The sequence below is a fragment of the Botryllus schlosseri genome, chromosome 9 (assembly GCF_051294905.1).
Source record: "Botryllus schlosseri isolate E-star chromosome 9, Bs_hap1, whole genome shotgun sequence".
Classification (NCBI taxonomy): Eukaryota; Metazoa; Chordata; class Ascidiacea; order Stolidobranchia; family Styelidae; genus Botryllus; species Botryllus schlosseri.
Genome location: NC_137244.1, coordinates 9,832,057 through 9,854,313, shown reverse-complemented (window position 1 = coordinate 9,854,313; position 22,257 = coordinate 9,832,057). Strand labels below are relative to the sequence as shown.

General features: G+C 39.9%; 1 protein-coding gene across 1 annotated transcript in view; it reads right to left on the bottom strand.

Annotated features, from left to right (window-relative positions):
- The window catches only part of LOC145446880 (calcium-activated chloride channel regulator 1-like), a 48,471-nt gene extending 28,661 nt beyond the window's left edge, over positions 1-19,810 (bottom strand). Inside the window, exons 1-16 of the mRNA XM_080325252.1 lie at positions 18,996-19,810; positions 16,606-16,746; positions 16,382-16,532; positions 14,746-14,869; positions 14,177-14,348; positions 13,853-14,116; positions 13,548-13,790; positions 13,382-13,492; positions 13,153-13,320; positions 11,756-12,016; positions 11,538-11,696; positions 9,079-9,181; positions 8,944-9,023; positions 8,412-8,508; positions 8,219-8,342; positions 2,055-2,206 (exon numbers count right to left, since the gene is read on the bottom strand). Coding sequence (XP_080181378.1) covers positions 2,055-2,206; positions 8,219-8,342; positions 8,412-8,508; positions 8,944-9,023; positions 9,079-9,181; positions 11,538-11,696; positions 11,756-12,016; positions 13,153-13,320; positions 13,382-13,492; positions 13,548-13,790; positions 13,853-14,116; positions 14,177-14,348; positions 14,746-14,869; positions 16,382-16,532; positions 16,606-16,746; positions 18,996-19,163 — 2,518 coding nt within the window. The 5' untranslated portion in view covers positions 19,164-19,810. The remainder of the gene's footprint in view (positions 1-2,054; positions 2,207-8,218; positions 8,343-8,411; positions 8,509-8,943; positions 9,024-9,078; positions 9,182-11,537; positions 11,697-11,755; positions 12,017-13,152; positions 13,321-13,381; positions 13,493-13,547; positions 13,791-13,852; positions 14,117-14,176; positions 14,349-14,745; positions 14,870-16,381; positions 16,533-16,605; positions 16,747-18,995) is intronic.
- Between the last annotated feature and the right edge of the window lie 2,447 nt (positions 19,811-22,257).

Below are 22,257 nucleotides of genomic sequence, written 5' to 3'. Positions count from 1 at the left end.
TCTAGGTAAGGAGCATCGTTAAAATCAATGGATACCAATACCGGCTTTGCGTAAAATATGTTTGCGATAAATGACGAGTCAGCTCTCACTCGACTTAGGAAACGAAATTACCACTAACACAGTACAGTGACAAACTTGAAACTTGGTACAGCGTTCGATACTAACATTAAGACTTACCGTACCAAATCTCATGACCGATCTCGGTGTGGAACATCGTCAAAATCAATGGATACCAATACCGGCTTTTGAGTAAAATCTGTTTGCGATACAGGACGGTCAGCACACACTCAACTTCGGAAACGGAATTACTACCCTAAACTTTTAGTAGAAACCCTGAAACTTGGGACGGTGTTAAATACCACCATCACGACATGACATACCAAGTTTCAAGAATTATCATGGTGTGAAACATCATCAAAATCGACCTATACCAGCAAATGTCGACTAAACGCATATGACGGTAACCGAGTTCAGATATAGATACGATTGTTACATCACACCTTAAGGGCGACTAGGCTATGTTGCCCCGGTTGCTCGGTAATTTTCTGAATAGGAGAGAGTAAATCACTGTTTCTTTATTGTGCGCGGCTTTAAGAGAATAGACAGTGAAAGCTTGTTATGAGCGCTACCGGGGCATGCCCCGGCTAGGCATTCGCAAAGCGAAAACACGGAAGAGAATTCGATTTTCGCAGAGACTTCGCTATATATGGGCATTTACAAGCGAAAGGACAAGAAGAATACGATTTTCGATGTGATTTCGGTATATATAGATTGCTGTGCGTCTCTAAATGGTAAAGAACTGTTATTGAACAGAATTTTAGGTGGGGCAATTCCCCAGTTGCCCTATAGGACGAGCCGCCACTGGACTAGAGCCTAATAAGATCAGACAAAGTAGCAACATTGCTAAGTTTTATATTTGTATTCAATGATGATGCATCCCTTCTGAAACGAGAATTTCCTTCGCCCCTTGCATAAGCGCATTTGCAATATTTTTCCACGTGTTCTGTGCTTTCACTCGGTCACAATAAGCCAGTCATGCTGTAATATTTTATGTGAAGCAGCTGTTCCTTGTTCATCATCATGTATGTAGTATAACTCAACAAGTCCTGAATGAATCTTAAATCATTATCCGCCAACCAAGCAGACTCCTTTATCAACCAATCAGCAAGCCACCACCGTCGTGAACATTGAAGCTAGCCCAGCGAGAGCCGTGATTTCGTGATTACTAGTCTTTTTGTCGTTCTATGGTCGCTGGCATGCCTACTCGTCGGTAGCTACTTTCAAACACTTTGCAACAAATCTTAACGACTGTCCCGCGAGCTTATTCCAGGCTGTTTTTTTATCACTAATCTATAGAATGAGACATTGATACCCATCAATTTTGCGATTTTCAAAATATTGGACAACCCTAATCTACGTGCACTTACAGTAGTCAAGTATTACAACTATTTCCAATTTTGTCAAGAAGGAAGCAACGTTTGGTTATATGTACATAAATTTACCAATTTTACAAAACCAGACGATATATTTAATCTGTCACAGTATCGTGGTATAATTTCAAATATTGCATCAATTTGAGACTGCATCGCTATAATGTATTGCGACTTTCTATGCAACTGCATTGCAATTTGCTAATAATGTCCAATTTCAGCAATATCATTACTAATAACAGTGCTTGATGGTGCATAAAAATCCTACCCTAGTTATTATCAGTAATTTAAAGATACATTTGAACGCAATTGTTTTAATAATAAAGAAGTCAGAGTCGGAGTCAGGGTTATTTTCACAAACTCCGACCCCGACTCCAGTTAGTATTTTTCCATGACTCCGACTCCAGCCATTATAATTTTTACGACTCCGGCTCCGACTTCAAGGCGTGCTAAAAAGACTCCAGTAAGCGAAAAATTGCCAAACTTCGACGCCACAACCCTGGTAGTTTGTGTTGAGATTTGCCGAAGGCTTGCAAATTACAGCAACGGCACGCCAGATCAGTAAAAGTTAATAACCACTGGCCTAAATTTGTAAATATTATCAATTATATTTACTTGACTGACCTGTACCGCTTTCATAATCATCTCCAGTAGCTGTGAACTGCATCACGATGCCCTTTGTGTAATCCTCGAAGTCATAAAGGCGCAATCGTACATCAGTTATCTTTCCCGGTGGGAAAATGTCTGGTGAACTGGGGTTGTTAACATTAACTGATCTAAAACGAATATGTGGATTGCTGTTGTTGTTTTAGAAGATAAAATTCATTATCTCCTCAAGGAATCTAATTTTGGTGCTAGTCCTTCCATCCATACTCAAACGATTCGACCCTTCTCAGGGTTAAGCGGGCAGAAATATGAAAATCTGAGCCATTGATAATCTCGAGGCTCAGCGTGACCTTTTTCTTGCCTATCGTTATAGTTATTCTACGTGAAACTATAGATTACTAACCTACGGATAGGTACTCAAGTCCCGTCGTTACGCTCCGGCAAGCAGTTACACTTATTGCTGAGCAATCTAAAAGCAGCATAATTGGTGGTGTTATAACTTGCGACCCGAGGGGTGAAATGTAATGAAATTGGTCTTAATCGAGAGCTACTGTCGCACTGATTCTGAGAATACAAATTAAAATCTTGCCAAGGAAATGGAACCACGTCAAAACATCCCTCAAAGTATGAAAATCGGCATTGTTCTGAACAATTGCTTGACGAAATTTGCCATTGTTATGTTCATCATATTGCGGTGGTGCCATTGTTGGAATAATGCCGATTTTCAGATTTTGAGGGCTGATTTAAGGTGGTTCCGTATTCCCGACAAGATTGTAGTTTGTATTTTCGGAATCAGTGTGGCAGTAGCTTTCGATTAAGACCAGTTTCATTACATTTCAGCCCTCGGGTCGCAAGCTATTACTCCACTAATTATGCTGCTTTTAGACTGCTCAGCAACAAGTGTAACTGCTTGCCGGAGCGTAACGACGGGACTTGCGTATCTATCCGTAGGTTAGTAATCTATAGTCAGCACCGTAACTGCCGCACCCCAAACCCCCCAATTGGGGGGGGCCCGAGCTCGAAAGGGGCCCCAAATTATTTCGTGAATTAGCATAAATTATAGAGTATTTTTTGAAAATTTATGCAATTTTTTCCAAAATTTTTCGCGCCGCGCGCCATTTAAAGTTGCCAAATATCTTCATTATTTGGTACTCTTCCCCCAAGAAAAAACACGCAAGATTTATAGAAATGGGCATATCGGCGTAGGCCATTAACACGCCACTACGCACCAAGATATATAATGATTTAGGACTTATTACATGCGACTCCAAGAAGTGTGCCAGAACGATCGGCAGCGCGAAAAGCTTGGCCGAAACGGACTGCCCTTACGCAGACCGAAAACTTCGCTATATATACAAAATAATAGGTTGAATTGTCCATAGGCGCCTAAATGACTGGCGCCATATGTTCCTGTCTTGGCAATCTGAACCTCAGAAGACAAATACCATCCAGCAGGAAAAAAATATATGCCAGTGAAGAAATACCAATTTGAAATCTTGTGCGTCTTTTAGTTTAGTACGTTAGAGCGATTCTATATTTTTGATATAGCAGACAGGAGGTCACGAAATAAAATCATGTAACGAAGTCATACCAACGGGTCCGCCCGCCCGAAGATGTTTAGTTATTAATTACGGGCCCTACAGTTTCCGGTAAATCTGATAACGTGAGCAAAGAGGACAAGATATTGATAGCAATATATATGCAATTCCCGATCTTATTGGCCGATTGTATCATGAATTATCGAAAATTTTCGCGCTTCGGGCTGGCTCACTAAATAGTGCAGCTAATTTCTTGGCAAAGGGGGGGGGGGGGGCTGACGAAGTGCTGTTTCGTTCCTGCCAACGGGTATACGCCCGAATATGTCTAATGATTATTGGGCGGTCCTACGTTTTAAAACAGACTTCGCTCAGCTCTACCGGTAAATCTGATTACGTGAGCAGAGAGAGGATCAAAATTGATAGCAATATACATGTAATTCCCGATCATATTGCCCGATTACATTCTTGAATTACTGAAATTTTTCGCGCCTCGCGCGTCTAGGCGGGAAAAGCTGTCTCACCTACCGGACACCCAGTGGAAATGTGAAATAGCGTAAAAAAGCGGATAGCCAAAGGGGGGTCTGGGGGGCGAAGCCCCCCAGAAGTTTGGTTTATCACCCCATGGGGGGCCCGAGGCCAACGTTTTGGGGGGGGCTGACGAAGTGCTGTTACGGCCCTGTCTATAGTGCAGTGCTTTTCAACCTTTTTGAGCTCCGTTCGCACTTTTTTAGTAAAATAAATTTCATTCGCACAAATTAATCGAAAATGATTATACAATAGATAGGCCTACTAAACAACATTTTGTTCAGATGTGCAACAAATTGGCAACTATGTAGCTTGCGCTAGCAAGTGTCTCATTAAAAGGGCAACTTTTTTCGCTCGTTTTGCTTTCAATTATTTCACTAAAACCCTTCTCGGCCAAACAATGTTGTTGGGAATTTGTACAAAATCGTCTACTTAGGGCTTGGAGGGTCAGGTCTTAGAATCTGTTCTGTACTCCTATCAAAAATACAGCGTATTTTTCGCGAGCTGGCACAAAGGTCTCGCGAGGCTCCAGTTTGTCGGAAGGATGAAAAACCCACATGTTTGTGTTGAGGCTTTTTCTTTATTTCTTTGGACCATAAGGTGCAAAATGATCAAGGAGAGTAGGCACATTGCAGCTCGCTACCTGATGATACGTCGCTTCAACTTCTGTCTCGCAAGTTTATGTGAAGAGCAAATTAAGTCACGATACTGTGTGTTCTACTCTTTAGCTCAATCTAACTTGAGAATTCATGACAGTTTAATAACGATAAAGCAGCCTTCATATTACCATACCAAAATCAGAGTTTTTGTGGCATCTCGCGACCCGAGCCTCACCCATGAAAAGGAATCTATTTTTATTATTACGGTTGTATGCTACGATTTTGCGGGCATGTATGACATAGCCGACAGAACGCGCACACCACAATACTACTTAACACAGCTCTACAAAACATGTCTGACGCACGTGATTTCAAACTAGGGCGAATTAAATTCCTCTGCGTATCGCATTTGTAGGCTACTACTGTCTACTCAGATTGCAAGAACGGGACTATTCCGTGCCGACAACGGGGCATTTCTAATCCATCTCGAAAGGTTTGGCCAGGGATATCTAGAAACTAGATATCCCTGGGTTTGGCCATCCAGCATCGGTCATTTTTAGACCGAGGTTTTGTCGCCGCTTATGTTTTTGGCACCGCATTTTATCAGCGGTTTGTTCGCCTAAACCTTACGTCTTCGTGTGCCCCGACGCAGAAGGGGTTGGCCTCGAAATGAATGAGTCTCATATGCCTGAACTCGCTCGTTGCACACCCCTACACTATAATTCACCCCAACGGTCTTCGATCATGTTTTCCAGAAGAAAAAAAAACAGTCGGACAAATCTTATCATCAATTCTCATGATAAAGCCGTATTTAATGCGTGTCTCGCTCATTGGCTACAGTATCCAACACAGTGATCTTGGATGTATAAAAACGATCGCAAGATTTTTTTGCAATAAATTCAATAAATAAAACAGACATATTAACAGATAGCTCTGGAGCCGTGTCGACCCAAAATTATACCCTTTGCGGTCCATACTTTATTAACCCCTGAAGGGGTAAAAATATGCGTTACAGTAACTTGCGGATGTGAGTCTGTAATGATGGCAGTGTTGGGATGACTCGAGTCAGACTCGAGTCATCTTTTTCGTATGACTTGACTTGACTCGAGTCACTTTGCCAAAATGACTTGACTTGACTTGACTCGGCGTATCAGAAATGTGGATTGACTCGTGACTCGAAGCAAAAATCACGAGTCAATTTCAAGTCATCAAGCAATCGATGTCGATAAAAATCACTGTATCTTGCAATCGGATTGTTCGCGAAACGTTGGTGTAACCCGTGAGAGCGACCAATCATTCAATGATCGTGCGTTTTACTGAGCCTCTATTGTTCTCTCACAAACAGATTGACCGCTAACGAAGTGATCGAAGCTTACAGCTTACGCTGTCGTAAACTCGTATCGTAAAGTAATTTAATAGCAAAATGTATACCACTGTTCTCTGTTATTACCTGAACCAAACCTCTTGTGTTATTGAAATTGAATTCGAAGATAGTTTATATAGTCCTCAACCATTGGCGCAGGCTCGAATTGTATCATATCAATTTGTAAATGGGTAATGTATTGCATCTTATCAATTCGTTTCTCTATTCTCTATTTTGGCTGGTAACTATAAACTGCATGAGGCTGTGCAATTAGGCCTACTTGCGTAGTTTAGCATTTCTACGTATATGTGAGCGATACAGCGCCTTCTTGCGTGTATATTCAACTTCATATTCGTTCATCGGTTCATAATCAATGACCACTCAATCTGTATTTCAGACAGCTAGCAAAATGCAATGTCCTAAGCATGCCTCGTACTGCAAAAAGGCAACTTGACTTGAAATGTGACTTGACTCGTGACTTGACTTGACTTGACTCGACTTGACTCGAGTCACCTCCAAAAATCGAGTGACTTGACTTGACTCGAGTCACCTTTGAAAATCGATTGACTTGACTTGACTCGAGTCAAATTGTGCAATGACTCGAAATGACTCGTGACTCGAAGGTAGTGACTTGATCCCAACACTGAATGATGGTATTTACTACTATCATTATGCCTCGCTCAAATCGGACAGTTAGTACGAAGATATGATGATTGTTTAGCGAAAGAAAGCAGAAAGTCAATTTGACGTCATTTTCCCAGCCTGTTGCAGGCTCAGGCGGGCTGATATACTGTATGTCTGCCACTATAGAGATTGTAGAGATCTCTATACTGCCACTACACCAGATTCCAAGCCAAGCTTCTGGTTGCGTAATAATGAGAGTGCGGGAATATTAATTAGCTACGGCTTGTGAGAGCTACGATTAGTGGTACGTCGTATCAAGTTTTTACAATTGCGTAGCAACGACAAAAGTTACACTGATCTTAAATTTCCTATTAGGTTTATTTGAATTATTCCACGTCAGAAAAGTTAACAATTAATCACGATTTTCATTCGCACTTGATCCGGATTTTCATTCGCACCATTCGCACTACCTTCGTCATTCGCACTGCAATTTTTTTCATTCGCACAAGTGCGAACCGTCACACAGGTTGAAAAGCACTGCTATAGTGAAACAGATCGATTTGGTACCTCGGAACATGGCGTCACTAGGTTATACCATATATTTCGCGATACGTATAAATATATCGGCTATATACATCCGGTTTTAGTGTGCTTGGGAGAACAGTCTTAGTTCTTCGATAAAACCTGGATATCTTATGTAAATTTCAACCAATTATCATTTGCTGTAACTAGCGGGATACACCACATTTTAAATTGTAGCGTTTCTTCACAGCTCCCAGCCAAACTTTCATTTTCCGCTGGTTATACGTTACTCAAATACGCGATTCAGAGGATCGCCAATTATTATTTTCATCCAACTAAAACTGGAATATATATTTCACGGATATACGTCCAACAAATGACTTCTCATAAGATTTGGTGTTGTGTACATAAATAATGTGCATAAACTCGAAATTGCCATGTTTATGTATTGGTTCAACACGGTCGCTGCCCTGAAAATTTCATGACTTCTTTACTTCGGTATCAAAAGTGCACCACACGCGCGTCAACGTCGTCCAACTACCATATGGTCGACGCAAAATATCATCGCTCATTGAAATATACCGAACCTGCAGTGTGGAATAGTATTTCGCCGGATATTCGACAGTAGTCCAGCATGTCCACATTCTAGTCGAAATACAAACAATTTCTATTAAATCAATACTAGTCAGCGATCAAGTTTACCGGACCACGACCTGACAAATCGATCTAGCTTTGCGACACATGCCACCTTTTTTTATCGTCTGTTCTTTTTTGTTATCTTCTTTTACTTTCATTCGGTGTACATGGCTCCTCTTTACATCGCCTTGGCCAGGGAGTATCTGATTTCGAATACTACTCCAAGTCATTACGACACATTCCTATATATTTCTTTGTATCGCAGTCTTGTGGTGTATTGAAATTATGAGATTGTTAACAATAAATTGAATTGAACTGGATAAGACTCTCATGAATGTATAATAATGGAGTCGTTGGAATATTATACTGGCTCACCCTTTATAATCAAAGGCACCAGCGTTGTCATGTCTTGTGAAATCTCCCAACTCGTGAGACGAAATTCCATTATGTTTGGAACCTTCGTTCGATCTCGCCCCATTAGGATTAACGTGAAGATGTCCTACATGAATGATATAAACACGATGCAATGTTGCAAATGTAGGTGAATAACGATTTATGCGATACGGACCTCCTTTTGAGATGAATCCCGGACAATAGCGGGCATGTGATCCCGATTTCCGAAATCTCGGAAGCGTTTGCATTGGTGGGCCGCTTTTAACATTTATCTTAACGCAATTGAAAACTTAATTTATAGTATGCAGTTAAATGTTTTTTTAATGTAGTGCCACTAATCCATTTACAACAGTTACACTTAAAAAAGTCGTTAAATGTACTTGCAGATTGGATGTGAGCGCCATTTTGATTGGTGTTGTTGGCTCATATCACTGTCTTCGACGAAGATGAGCAAACAGGGATTTTAGCTTGAAATAAAGTCGCTGATATCAACGTTATGATTTCTGTTCGCGGTAAGCTTTGTACCTTTGAACCTAGCAATTCAGCAGTAACTCTCTCACAAGGATCAACACAATCTCGATTCTGCTGAAGAAGGATCGAGCACAGGCACACAATAAATCAGCAACGCCATATCAATTTCTCTTCGCTACATCAGATCATCAATTTTGTTATTGCGAAAGTGGCAACGGAGTCAAAAGATCACTGACCTGCACGGAATATCTGCCTTCCCCGGTGAACTCTGTGAAGTATCGTGAATATATTCCATCGTTTTCCACAATATCAGATCCTGAACGTTTCAAACGATGGTAAATGCACGGGAAATCCAAAATCTATGAATATACCTGCTCCATTGTCGTAAAGCTCAACCAGTTTTGTAGAATCCACGGGACCTTTTATTGTGGCGAGTACTTTGGCACCCAAAATTGGCACATTTCCTTTACCCAGCTTAATTCATAATTGAAATGCGTTACATCGATGAATCAATTATTTAACAGATTGCCTTGGTGCAATACGGGCCATCGAGAATAATCACGCAACTAATGTGCGTGAGCCAACGATCTACAATATATACAGCTGAAACACGCGACAACCCGAACATTACAAGTCAATCTGAAATAAGCAGTACCAAAGTATAGACACGGGAGTTACATGCCGGCAATACCGACCATACATCAAAGGACAATACAAAAAACAAGCATCACAATGGAATGAATATTTGTTATTGCGATTAGGAACGGGGTATTACGCAATGAATGTGCATGTGCATTACGGGTGTTCAAATATAAATTTTGTAATCAGATTTTAATGGCTCTGTGTCGTTTTTTCTAGACAGCCTAACAATTTCATGGGTTATCTAGTAATATGTGAAATTTGAAAAACTTTTCGTATTATTTGGTACCAAAACCATCGGCGATAATAAAATATTGGCCGAAATTGACCGTCGGTGGTTGTCCAATACTTTGATATTCATATGTCCGGTCGTCAAAATGGTCGACATCGAATAGTCCCATCCTTGAAATCTCAGATGGCAGTAGTAAAAATGCGACCCCACAGGACAATAATGTACCCCAGTTTGAAATCGCGTGCGCCAGACATGTTTCACAGAAATGCATTGCGTACAATCGATGTATGCACGTTCTCTATGTCATGTATGCCCGTGAAAATGTCGCATACTAACATTAAAATTATATCTTTTTGATTTGTGAGGGTTGGGTCGCCAAATGCCATTAAAACTGAAATCTTGGTCGCTGTCTAAAAAGTTCCAGAACAACTGATTTAATAAATGAAATACTTTTTCCTCCTACAACAATGCGCTTCTATAGGTGGGATATTTGGCCAAAGTTGATACCGTTATGGGCTCTGTGACGCCATTATGTACCGACTGTGAAAGGTGCAAAAGCATCAATAATGGCCTGATAGATTTATCTGGCACTGGAACAACAGCGCCAGATACGGAGAACCATTGCAGAACGAAAGAATATCCCACTTGATGTGGATAAGTTGTTGACTAACACCAATATCTTACAATGTCGGTTTTGCGGTTGCATCAAGTCTGCGTGTGCAATTCAAAGCAATTAGCTCAGTGGCTCCCAACCTTTTCCCATCCACTTACCATTTCGAGATTTTATGCAGTGCTTGCGTACCACCTACATAAGTTACGGGCGCAGAAGGTGGTCAAAAATGTTTCCACCGAGTTGAGCTGCCGAGAACAGCGAAACAGAAAATGAACTGCCCGCATTTTAAGGCGGAGTATAATATTTCTGTAGTGGATCCATTTGAAATTCTTGTGGTCAAATATATTAAAATGGAATTTGGTTACGTAAGAATCCCAATGCTTTCCGACTGGATCTCTTTCCCGTAGGCCGTCATGGGTGGGATTGCCTCTACTCACGACGACGGCCGTACAACGACGACGACGGCTTAAAAACACTCTATAGCAACCCCACCTCAACTAATAACTCCCTTCGGTTGAAAAAAAGAGTCAACTCGCGTACCACCTGGAAGACCTTTGCGTACCATAGTGGTACGCGTATCACAGGTTGGGAACCACTGAAGTACCTGGATGTTATGAAAGTCTTGAGTAGGGTATTTGCACGCAATATTTAAGGAGCTTGTGTTGGTTGATGAAATTAATTAAATTAAATTGCAAAAGACATCCCTTTTTATAACACCATGATAAGATTGAATATTAATTATTAGTAATATTTATTTGAGCGAAACAGATAAAATTGATATTTCAGTCGCCCATACGCAAGCACATGCACAAATTTTACATGGGTATGATATATAGAAAGAGGTGTGAATGACCGCGAATTTGTCCTCTTTTTTGACTTTTTTGAAAGTGTCCTCGGAGGACGCCCTTTTGTCCTCTTTTTTGAGATTTTGTCCTATTTTTTGAAAATTTAGGTCATATTTAGAGCAAAATGCGAGTGATATGCCGTAAATTAGCACAGAAGTGACGCTCCGGCTGTGCGAAAAGTTGACCTTTTTTTTTTAGTCAACCACCTAGCAATGTGTAGACAAAAACGGTATTTTGAGCTCTGAGCGGAAAGTTGACCTTTTTTAGTCAACCGATCACAAAGTGGGAAAAATTCACCGATTTTTGAGAATTCTTCTCCGGTTTTGCAAGTCTCAAATTTCTGGAAAAATGTCCTCTTTTTAGATTTCCAAAATATGGTAAGCCTATCACAGCAGCACCAACAATATGTGCTACAACACTTAGACGTGTTATGAGTCAAATCATCACATTTTGTCGAAATATTTGTTATAATTGATTTGTTTGTAAATAAATGTTTCAAACCTTGGCGTAGAGTTGACCAGGTCCGTTATCAATCTGAGTGCGTCCTAAGCCAGATTCAATCACTATCTGGGCGATTGAATGATTCACAGCGAAGGATGTTACAACCAATGTAACAGTGACGACGTTATTGTTATTTACTGAATACTTCCAGTTCCCAGTCTGTTTAAAATATCCACAATATGTACCTTCATATATATATGAGATATACCGGACTATACCTCTGCCATTCCCGGTATTCGAAATTGCAGTGTAGAAAATCCCTTGTCTTCGGTAAGATATACAACCCGGTCGTAGCATGAGAAGGCATGGTCCTCAATGTTCGAATACAAGCAGCCCGAGGGACTGAGTAAACTGACGACAGGTAGATTGCCATTGGCCCCAGTAAAAGTAAAAGTTGTACTTTTTCCAATAGTCGCATCAATGTATATTGATGAAGTAGCTGCACGTCTAGTCATCGCCCCGAAGGTGTTGCTATGAATCTTGAAAATTGATTGTATTTGTAGGTTATAACAAGGTCATAGCTTCCTTTTACAGCGTCAATACAGTAGAGCTGGCAATGAAGCGGAGACGGATGGGAAACCCACGACCATAACTATCAGATGAAGCCTGACCTTCCAACATAACGTTATCTTGTCTTTATGGTCAATATTAAGACCATGTAACACTAAATCTGTCCAAGAGTTAAAACTATTATTTTCTGATTTAGTACGGTTATGACTCGTTAGTATATACCTATGACATAATTTTACAAAATTCATCATGTCAATTTCAGTATATGTCTTGGGGACATAGGATAAACTAGGACCGGATTTTCACTGGTATCTTGGTGTTGAAAAAATGTTTGAGACTCAGTGAATTATGTTGATGTCGTCGTCATAAAAGACCGTCAAGAACGCGTATTTTTACACAGTAAACACAATAAGGTATTGGCTGAAGCGTATTTAGAGGTAACATGGCTATGATGCTGTCAGCATCAAGTGACCCGAAGTTAATCCAATAGTAAGAATAGTTGAATCAGCAAGTCCATGAAGAGATCTCAATTCACAGATTCAGATTCCCTACCTGTTCTGAGACTCAACACAACCGAGTCCCATCTTCCATTTGGAGAAATTGGTTATTAAGGATGGCAATTGACCAGTTTATAAAATTTACAGTTAATGATTATGACGGGCGTGCGTTATCAACAAAATAATATTTGAGTTGTTTTACATATATATGCATGGATAACCATGCGATTATTTATTCACTTCAATCATCGTAAAATTCTCCCTATATATGTCACTCTCACCATCTCTGCTGAAACAATCACCATATCCAAAGAACGTGAAACACAACGCACAAGTCATTTCTAAAATTTAAGGCGTGGCTATATCGTTAAGTTTACAATGTCCGCACACACTCACGATAGTTTCGATTGTTCATGACTGCCATGTACATATCAGTATAGAGTCGACATAACTAAAGATCTTCGAAATCACATATTTGAACCGCTTAATGCACAATGCTGATTGATAAAGACCTGTAGCATATCATACAAACACTGACAATAAAATCATATCAGGATATCAATTCTGACAACATCTCCAGAAACTTCTTGTAAATCTGCGAGATTTACTTGTTGGGCAATTTCTTCTATGTTCTCAGCTTTACTGATCTGTGTGAAAATTTCTTGTAGCTGGATTTGCGACGAAGCAAAGTAATACTTCCCTCCACTGTCTTCGGCCAAGTTCTTCAGGTCGATATTATTATCGGTAATAATAAAAACGGCATCGACAATTATGCCCTGTTTATATATTGCATACGATTTTTAATAAAAAAGATACATGTAATTGCTTCTAACCAACCTTTGATAAAACCATTTTACTAACGTTTCTAACAGGATTAGGAAGTCCATAGGATTCCATGCCATCGGTAACCACAATTATTCTCGCACCAGATGCACCACTCCCAAGAACCTGGAAACAAAACCTGCCGAGAAGGGATCATCAGCTAAATATACAGGAATCTTACTTGTATTGCTTTCAGTATGCCACACCCGATGCAAGTGGATCCCATTTGGGCGCTTAGGGTGGTTATAGGACTTAAAATATTATGTCGACTTGTTGGATCGTTGCTGATCTCGATCATGTCGCTCATATTTACAGCGGTAGTTCCAAATGCAACAGTCCCCACCCGACTGCCGTGTGGCATTGCAGTGGTGACAAACTGATACACAGCGGATTTCGTACAGTTAGTCATCGTTGTATCGCCGCACTAGATTGACAGGATCATCTAACCCGTGTTTCTGAATGATTTTTCTATGTCGATGATTTTACCTTCCCACCCATGCTTCCTGAGTCATCCAACACAAGTACATAATCCTGATTCCTTGGAGTTATCAATACATCAAACTTCGGAATAGTCTCCACCATACTTGCGGTATCATTCCTGCTCCATGCTGCGAAATCTGTCGATTCCTTGATTACAGACCAGGTGCTACGCATTGCGCATAATCTGTTGTGTTTATTGGGGGCATACTTATTGTGAATGTTAAGGAAATCGCCCTCGATGTCTTCCATATCTTTGCAGAAGTTGACAACCTGAAGCAATCACTACAATAGCAAAACTCAAAAATTGGTCATCGATGAAATTTTTCTTACATTACTTAAACATTGGTAAGCCATCAATGACGCGTTGGTATGCTGTTCGTCGAAAGGGAAGAACACACAATCCTTCGAATAAGAATTCGTAATGCTATCGATGTCATCAGACGTACAGGTCTTATAATCCGACTTGGTATTCCGTATTTGTCCACGCAAATCGACGGGGCAACTGAATCATAGATAGTGAATGGTTTATTTGGAGCTTAGGCCTATATCATCGACGTGGCAGCTGGAAAGGATATAGGAAGTGTGAAAACATGCACGGAGTGTCATAACAGTGAGGCATTCGTTCATGCTTCTATCCGCCGCAATAATTAGAACCAGAGTTGACTTGATAAAAAGCATAAAAGCAATACAATTACGTATCAAATGCGATATATTCAGACACATCTATTCGCAAGCCATTTCAATTTTATCCAGGACCTGAATTTGCAAACAATACCAAGTCAATAAACCCAGAGTCAGCCCTCGAAGTGCGCCATATACATGCTTCAATACTTCGTCTGCGTCATCTCAGCGCGTTGGTAAATCACTTTGCGCGAAAGGAAAAATTATTCCCCTCTCACGTAGTTGGTGTCGGTCCATCGTAACTGCTGTAGTTTGAGTTTTCCCAGTAGAATGAATCTTCATCTGAAGTTTCATCGAACACTCCCCAACGATAATGCGCCCATTCATGGACCACAGCTTTGCCTTTGAATTAAAGAAGCATACCGATCAACAAGTATTTAACGGCAACCCTCTTCATATTCGTTCATGATTGTAGTTTCTCATCTTAACCCGAACCTATACGACTGTCATCCGAAGCTAAAATTAGTTTTATTAGATTTTATAACGACTCACGAAATGCAAATCATCTATAGTGGAATATTGCAACCAACTATGTAAACAACCAACAGCCCACCGGATATACAATTTGTTTGCTGACGTATGATTATTATCATGATTAATTATTATCATAAGTTACTAACTTTGTGATGGTTAAGTCAGCGTGTGGAATATAATTTGATTTCGCATTATCAGAAATACAGGCAGTAAGAGACAGACACTCGGCGCGGCAGAGAGAGCGGGACCGGGAGACTTGCTATAACGAATGTAGCAAAACAACTAGATTATTAATCAAGCTACACACAGCGCGGGATGCGGCGACCAAGACCAGCTTTGTAATATCTCAAATACATTTTGGTATTACGTGATGAAAAGAGGGGGAAATGTTTAGCGTTTGCCATTGTTTTGAATAATATCACTAAATATTTTTTGGTAAATAAACTTAAACTAACTTCTTGATTAGCTAATATTATCACATCCAAGCAGCTTGTGCTGTAACCCACTGCCTAAACTTTAGGATTGAAATTACGGCAAAACGTATTTTCTATTTCTCAGTTAGCCCGTCGAAAACAAAAACCTTATTGCTAACCGCTGTTGTAAACACGTTAGACCAGGGGGAAGCGAGTGGTGCAGTGTGCTAAGCGACACCGTCACGACACCGATGATTGCTGGTTCGAGTGTCGGTTCTGCTGTCGTGTTTCTATGAGTCAGAGGTTTATCTAGGCTCCTCATCGCTGATCCCGTTGTAAATGCAGCGCCTTCAAAAGCCCAGAAGGAAGAGAGAGCCCAACTGAAGATAGATGGCAGCAGAGACCAGAAAAAGTACGCAATAAAACGGGAAAGACCTCAAAAGCCACGAACTTATGAAATTACTGTGCGGGCGCAAATTACCCAAGTATTGATAAGCGCCAATTGTGGTAATAAAACAAACACTACACCAGGGGTGTCAAACAGAACTTATTGTATCGCAGGCCAGATTCAAACAATTTTATCGCTCGCGGGACTGACCAGTCAATTGATGCCTTGAAATCATACTGTATTCTTCATGTAACTGTTATACTATTTATGTAACTCAACACTGCAGTCAGTATGCAGTGTCTTAACTCTTGAAGGATTATGTATGAGTCGAGGTATTTCTCACTTAAAATCTCAACTTTTCTTAGAAATGTGCTGGATAATAGTATAATTTTTGCATTTGCTCATAATTGCTTCGCGGGTCGGATGTCCCCCGTGGGCCGTATGTCTGACACCTCTACACTAGACTGCTGTTCATGGTAATTTATGTTATACATCAACGGTATACCGTGCCAGACGTCTCAGATAAGGCAACACCATAACACAACAGCAGCAGAAAATTTCTATTATGCTTCTTCAGACCTCTCTTTCCGTAATTTTCGACATATTTATCCTCAAGAAGGTATGATGGCGTGAAGTGACTGCGTATTCCCATTTCACCACAACCTCCATATTGAACTGTATACGGTTCATTTCCGTGCGTATCATCGGCTGGCGAAATTACAACATCGGCCTGAGTTTGAAGATGAACGGAAATGTAATTAAACGTACAGGACAAAATCTTGCTGTTCAATATTTAGGCTTACTAGTTCATAGTTTTCATTGCCAGTCGCCAACTTGTAGTCACCTCCGTTCCAGGTGCTGGGCAGTAAGATAGTGATTTGCTTAAAGTACGCACGATTTCCAGTTGCTATATAGAGATCGTAGGAGGCATTGGTCCACGTCTCCTGCCAGTAAATAGATGCGCAAACATTGAAAGAATAGCTGCATGTATAATATAATAGATATGTAATCGATCGTGATGATTCGTGTATGCAAATAATTTCCTGCGTATGTCTTACCATTTTACTCGCACACATAACAATGAGCCAATACACCGGGATTACGCAACATGTGCGAACTAGTAGCGCTAGCAATATTGCAGTTTAATAGGCTATTCGGTTATGTCAGTGAATGCTAGAATTAAAACCGTTTGATATACGACTTGGTATACGGAAATTGGCGACCATGGTTTTAGGTTATCTCGTAAGGAATATTTTACTGTGGAACCACAAGAATAAGAATTGAAGGCTCATCCGACCAACACCGGCGCAACTGTGGACAACCGGAAGTACAAGATAACTGATCAGCCAACTATCACAACCTTGGGCCATCGTGCCAAATACGGCACGCAGAAGAAAACTTCAACAGCTCACCATGAATTACCGATTTTAAATCTAGTGTGGTCCGTGTAATTGGTTTTTACTTTACCTATAGGTTCGACTCACACCTTAAATGGGCTGACAGAACGGGAAAAAATACTGAAATCAATAAAATATGCATATACTGACTTGCATGAATATATTTTACAGAATTTATTCACTAACCTTACATATTTTCGCGTTTCGAGTGATAGTTATCAGCTACTTACGACTGGTATGTGAGGTAGTGGGTGGGCTTTTAGCATAGGGTTACGATAGGTCCTCCTTTAGGAAGATTTGGCCTCCTTTTTCAGGTTTTTGAAAATGTTCTCCTTTTTTGCGATTCGTCATTTTTTACAGCTGTTACAGCTACGATAAAGGACTGGTTCGAGTGAAAATGGGCATAAATGACACGAAATAGCAAAGAAGCGGGTAATTCGTGGTTCGAACGAAAGTGACTACTTTTTTTAGTCAACTAACCAAATTTTACAGCTAAAATAGCAAAATTGACTGATTTCAGTTTTGATTAATTAATATCTTCTGATTTGGTACAATGCCGTGCTTTCCCGAATCTAAAATATGGTAACCCTATTTTAGCAATATTCCTATATATGCCTGTCGTCGTAAGACATATTGAGCTGCTTTCAAAAGCATGTTCTATATTCACACTCCAGGACTAGAATATTTAGGACGTTAATGTTATTGTACGAGATTCGAATAACTCTACCAGTAATTCTTTACGCATCGCATCATTTCTATGGATCATACTTCTGTTGTATCCGTATCTGGCTTGCGTCGTCAGATTAAAAATCCCTATTCATTTCTAGTAGCATTTACGTGGTGTATCACATTTCAAATCATGAATCCCGATTCGCTAACTAGGCCTTCTCAATATATTGAAGTAAGTTATTGAATACGTCGAGAAGGTGTGATCCGGGGAAGGGGATGTGTGAGTAAGGAAAAACGATAAGATGGAATTTATTCGAATCATTTGTTGGAAAGCGAAAAAAGATGACTTTCATTTGTTAAGAATCTGGACTGTGTATGCTTGCCTACATATATCCATCAACCAGAGGTTTGTAGGCCTCTCGTCTGTAGAGGTAATTAAATATAGTCATGACTGGGGTAGCCAAGCCGTAGACAATGAAATAGTTTCTACATACAAACGAACGACAGAAATCTCCTATAGTAGCCTACATATCATGTAGCATCATAAAATGACTTATCGTCTATTTTTATAGGCAATATTGGCATCGTATTTTGTACGGCGTCTACACTATCATTAGGGTTGCATTTAAAACAAATGGTTGTTTAAAACCCTTTGTTTAAAACATGTTTTAAACAGTGTTTTAAACAAAGGCCCTTTCAATTTTTATTCTGTAATTTGTATAATTATGCCATAACATGTTGTATGAACGTACGGTCGATTACGACCCGATGTGGCCAACGTATACCATGTGAGATGGTTGGAACCCTCAAAATATTCGGTTCAAAAGCTATAGTACGTAGATATTTCTTCAAAGGAGCTATATTTACCCTATGTTTTCAATACCCGCTATGACGTCACAATTGAATATTCGTGACGACACGGCTTAAAAAAACAAAACAAAAAACAGTAAAAAACATGATTTAAACAAGGGCCTTGTTAACATGTTTGTTTTTAATTGATTTTTGTTTTAAATGCAACCCTTACTATCATATTATGACATCGAACACCAGTCGCTGCATCGTGTTTAGTGGAACTCAGGGGCTAGATAAGAATTTTCAGTCATGGAAATGATGCCAAGTCAACCTACCTTAATCGCGTCGATTAATCGAGCGTCTTGTTCCACTCCAGGATGGATAGCGATAACAACGCCTGTGTAACCATTTTCCAAGATAGAAACCGCAGAGTATGAAAGACTACCGAAGGCAAACCGACAGCACATTGCAAGGCACGTAAATAAGCAAGACAACAGTTGCATTACGGTACAATTGAGGCTAAGTCCCCTTAATAGCAATAATCAACCTTCACGATATGCTGCAACATTAACATTCTTTATAATATACATCAGACAAGCTATTATATAAGTCGTTATGGTAAATAGTAGAGCCGTGCCATGTGCAGCTATGTTTACCTGCCGTGTTACGGTGTATTTATGTAGAGCCCAGAAGAAACGACTCACAATGAATTTAGCTACATCGAGAATGAAACCAAATTTTACACTATTACATTTCTAAGCAAATGTATACACCGTCGTGGACTACGTATGGAGTCAGCCGTATTGTGAAAAACCCGTATGTGAATTAGGAGCTATACGTGTATATTTATCATTCATCCCTGCCGAAGGCGGTAAAGGAATTTATGTAGGATATGAAAGTACCACATCTGGTCAGGCAATCTGCTCTTATATATTTATGATGAATAGAATAGAGTCGGTGTAATTTCCGATATTAAATTTTACCAGCCTAAAATACCGGTAAAACCAATTTATGCACGTTAATCGTTTTTATGCTACAATCCCATTTGGGATAACATAGCCAATCCCACTCACTCACCCTGAAGCTACCTTAATTAAATGCTTTTAGTCAATGCGATATGGCAGTATATGCGAATGCTTATACATTCGATGTGTAAAGTTGCTTAGTTTTCCTACTATCAACACGTTTCGAATCATCTATTTCAATATTGCGATTCGATTATCCGAAATGATTAGTGCATTCCTGAAACAGTATTGAAGCAGGAATATGATGACCTCGTGCTGATACTCCTGTTACGTTTCAAAGAGCAATACGAAAGCATATAATCAGTGGTAATACTGTTTCGTGGAGTCTCAATTTGCTGTATGAACACGCTGTATGGACTGTAATCCAGGCCAAGAGGCCCCCAGATAAAAGTGATAGAGCCGAGCCTAGAAACAACAACGTCTGCGTCAATGACGATGGTGTGGTTCGATTTAATTCTTCAGACGTGGCCCTATATAGCTATACTAAATTTCTTTTGAAGCTCAATTAAACCGACATTACTAGGAAAAGTTCAAAAACCAAAAAAATAAATGAACGGTCAGTAATTTTACTTATCACTTTTTAGTGAGATATGTGTTGCTGCTTCATAGCGTACAGCAGTGGAGATGATTTATTTTCGTCAATACGTGGAAGCTTCTCTATAATAAATATAATGGGTCTTTATGCATGTACTCAACTCTAATGAATTCATACTCTAGTTAAATTTGGAAAAAAAACTTCAAAACACTACCCTTTCTTCAACTTGATAAGCATCTGACACTGTTTTGAGACGCCGAAGCCTATTACTGACTAACAAAATTATTTGTCGACAATCGTTCTTCCCAAAACAAATACCGTAATGCCACATTCCAAACTGACAGTGTACTTTGAAATCTGTTTTTAAAAACAGCGCTGTGGCCCGACGAACTTCGTACCCTTTGATGTTCAATAAACCCTGGTTGAAAACACTTAATCAAATCAATGACTCGGCGTATGACAGCGTACTAAGAGTGAAGGGTCATTGCCTGATACACGATTGTAATGTTGTGCGGGTGTCGGTCTTTTCTGGTACACCTTAAGAATCGTGAAATGGTGGGTCCGACCGGGGGCTAGTATTGTGAGACGTGTTAATATCATTGATGGAAGTCAATTTTTCATCAGACATTCCCATCGCAAAAATCACAATTCTATATATTTGAGAGTCCAATGAGACTATTGTAATCACCCACTCGGCAATCAACCGCATGGTGAGGCGCGCGAGCAGCGATAGCACAGATGTCGGGTATGAGTGCTAGTGTACTAAAATCTAGTTTTGTTTCGACATTTACAATCTTGTAGTTTTTTTAGCTACTGATGTTATCCAGAAACCGCGGATCATTTTATAATTAGTTGTTCAAGATATGATTTTCATCGAAAATTTCTTATCGACACCGCGCAATTGAAAGGTAATTTTTGTATCTCCGATTCACTCACTGATTTTCAAATAATTCTGTATGTATAGTTGAATTTGTTTTATCGTGTGAACGCTATTTGTATCTTCAGTATCTTAGGCTATTCTGTTATTTGATCGATATTACTCCATTCTGATATGTGTCATTATTTCATACGACTTCCTCGTATCCTTTACATTATATTATGTCTTCGACTGTGATGCAGAGGGCCGTTAGGCGATAAGCGACACATCTTTTTGTTGCATAAACACAACAACCACTTGGTCGCTGTTACTATGCTATCAAATGAAGCGCATCTATAAAGGAGACTCGGTATGTGTCGGTTCTCAATAGTGCGGTTATAAATGATAGTGAGGGGCGGATCGACCAACCCTTATCCTAACCAAAATTGTAACTTTACCTCTAATCCTATTTCGCACTCAACCCTCAACCGAACCCAATGCTAACCATACACCAACCCTTAGGCTTACGTGCCACATGCTATTGTTGAACAGATAATATGTTCATTTGCCAGAGTGATGACCGATAAATACTTTTCTGTTGCATGATCCAGAAAAGCATTCCTGGATCTGTACTTCGATGTAGCGTTTGCAATGGGAAAATCCTGCTGATACCCGAAAATATCCTGTAGGTCGTGGGGTCAATCTCCAGCCGGGTCGGAGAAAAGAACTGAATAAAAACATTGCTATTCATGACTTTACCGCTTGGTGCTCAACATTACCGGAATAGCATGGAGATGTGGTGCAAGACTTAGAAAGTCTTACAATGCCTTTCCTTGTCCAGCGGCATATTCACATCATGCACTTATGGTATGCATATGCACAGATCGTGTGTATGTCATATCAAGAGTTGGTGTATATGTCGCAAAAACACCAATGACAAAAATAAACAGCGTCCTATTTCTATTCCTGTTCCCATTCCTATATGCAGAGCATGGCATGGTTGAGAATTGTAATGAAGTATGGTATGGAACGAAAGTTCAACATGGAATATGGAAATTAGCAAGTATAGTATGGTATGGAATTTTTTGCCATACTTCCTCACTTTTTCTATACTGGACAGTATTGCCAGAAGAACCATGACAGTGATCCTGTTATCGATTTGTCAAATCGATGGCATACGT